The 2,218-nt window shown below is 38.4% G+C and overlaps 1 protein-coding gene across 1 annotated transcript; it reads right to left on the bottom strand.

Annotated features, from left to right (window-relative positions):
* Positions 1–407: 407 nt before the first annotated feature.
* Positions 408–1,333, bottom strand: LOC121574194 (trace amine-associated receptor 13c-like; the record flags this gene model as incomplete). The annotated part of the gene is made up of 2 exons (XM_045218848.1): positions 816–1,333; positions 408–689 (listed from the first exon to the last, which is right to left on the bottom strand). Coding segments are annotated over exons 1-2 (800 nt in total), but the record flags the coding sequence as incomplete, so codon positions are not given.
* Positions 1,334–2,218: the final 885 nt, after the last annotated feature.

The following is a 2,218-nucleotide window of genomic DNA, read 5'->3' as shown; positions in this document are numbered from 1 at the left end:
AAGACATTGTGTTGCCATTGAGCCACTAGAAGGTGGAGTTAAATAACATCTAGAATGATTCATGACGTCCTCAAAATGTACTTTAATTTTAGAATACTTAAATACTATTTATCATTAAATTACATGGAACAACCACAGGCTTTGGTCTTTGGAATGTACAACCCAAAATGACTAAAATGTCTTTATAACAAGCTTATTCCTTCGGCAATTACAATCCAATACTGCCAAATCATTCTGTGTCAAAACTACATTCTGAATCAACACCAAATGTATCTATGATAACAAAAGTTAACTGAGATAAGTATTGTAAGTGTATTATGAAAGAAACAATTACAACAACAATATAGTTTGAAAATAACATTATCAAATCTGTTTGTCAAACTTGTAGGAACTATGAACGCCTTAACTTTAGAGTTAAAATATGTTTAGCTGTCATTTTGAACCATGGATAACAGAAAGCATAAATTATTGGATTTATTAAGGAATTAACAAATGGCAGAAAGCGTAAGTAAGTTGATGATTGTACCCAAAAGAAAGTTAGTAAAAAACTTGAAATCCAACAAGTGAGATATGTGAAAACTACAATAGATAGAGTTTTTGCGGCTTTTCTCTCAGACTTATTTGCCTTTACAATTTTAACACCAGACTTGGTGGCAGCCTCTTTTGAAAATACCTTTCTGGCCTGTGATCTGGCAGCCACAAATATTTTCAAATAAAGTGTTAAAATAATATAGCATGGGACAACCATTATAATCACAAAGTCAATGGTTCTACTCCAGTTAAATCCTTCAACAATAAAACATTCTTCAAAACACCTTTTGGGTACCTCTACATTTACAGAGTTATTTGCAATAACAGTGTTGTATATGATACAACAACACCAGGTAATGGATATCCAACGCATCATTCTTGGTATTGTTATTTTAGAGTGGTATAACAAGGGATCACACACAGCAACATAACGGTCAATAGATATCAAGACCAAATTGCCCAGAGATAAAGAAATAATGAAGTAACCGATGAAGAGAAAAAACTCACAGAAATATTTCCCCAAAACCCAGCATGATTCCATTATTGCTACAGTCACTACTGGTATCGCAATCAGTCCCACCAGGAGATCTGCCACAGCCAGAGAGAGGATGAGCAGGTTGGTTTGAGTGTGGAGCTGCTTGAAGTGAGAGATGGAGATGATCACCAGTACGTTCAAAAATACTGTAACCGCTGAAATCAATGAGAAGAAGATGTACAGTGTTATGTAAATAGATGTCGATAGGGAAGCCTTTCTGCAAGAAGAGTTATGAAAACAGTGTTGAGCATCTTTGTGTTCCTCCATTTGTAAGAAAGGGTAAAAAATGCTGAGGTCCTGTTTGATACTTTGTGTGACCCTGTCAGGTCAGCCTTCTGACAAACTCTGAGCTCTGCCTCTCTATTTATCCTTGTGTGACTGAGAGACACTCCCATCCTCAGAGTCTCTCTGCACACACACCACCAAAACATAAACACATGAGCACACCAATGAAAAAACGGTCTGATAAACAAATAATTTGTGAAACCATGATGTGATCAAACACAGCAATATAGCGGTCAACAGATTTATGACAGAATTGGATGTTGCTGTGCCACCTAGTCTGTCCTTCAGCCTTACTGATAGTTAGATATGAGAGAAAAGGTACTTCTTCTCCAAGGTGGACAATTTTAATCTTGAAAAAATTGTATGGTCTATGTTTTGGTGACTCAAAGGCTATTTGACATGGGATATTGGATGATTGTTTTGGGTGATGTCAGTGCTCAGTTTGGAGATTAATTCACAACCTCAAGAGGCATGACCGCACAACATGTGTCACGATCGTCGTAGGAGTGAGTAGACCAAGGCGCAGCGTGTGAAACAAACATGACTTTAATTGGATAAAGTATACCAAACAAAACACGACTTGTGAAGTCCACGGTAAAACAAATACCGACACGGAACAAAAACCCACAACCACAAGGAGAAAACAGACAGTTTAAATATGGCTCCCAATCAGAGACAACCAGCGAACAGCTGACACTCGTTGCCTCTGATTGGGAGTCACTCAGGCAAACACAGAAATAGACAACCTAGAACACCCAACATAGAAACAGAACACATAAACGAACACACCCTGGCTCAACATACAGAGTCCCGGAGCCAGAGCGTGACAGTACCCCCCCCTAAAGGCGCGGACTGCGACCGCGCCTC

The sequence above is a fragment of the Coregonus clupeaformis genome, unplaced genomic scaffold (assembly GCF_020615455.1).
Source record: "Coregonus clupeaformis isolate EN_2021a unplaced genomic scaffold, ASM2061545v1 scaf1850, whole genome shotgun sequence".
Classification (NCBI taxonomy): domain Eukaryota; kingdom Metazoa; phylum Chordata; class Actinopteri; order Salmoniformes; family Salmonidae; genus Coregonus; species Coregonus clupeaformis.
Note: the sequence above shows the minus strand (reverse complement) of the source record. Positions and strands in the feature narration are given on the sequence as shown.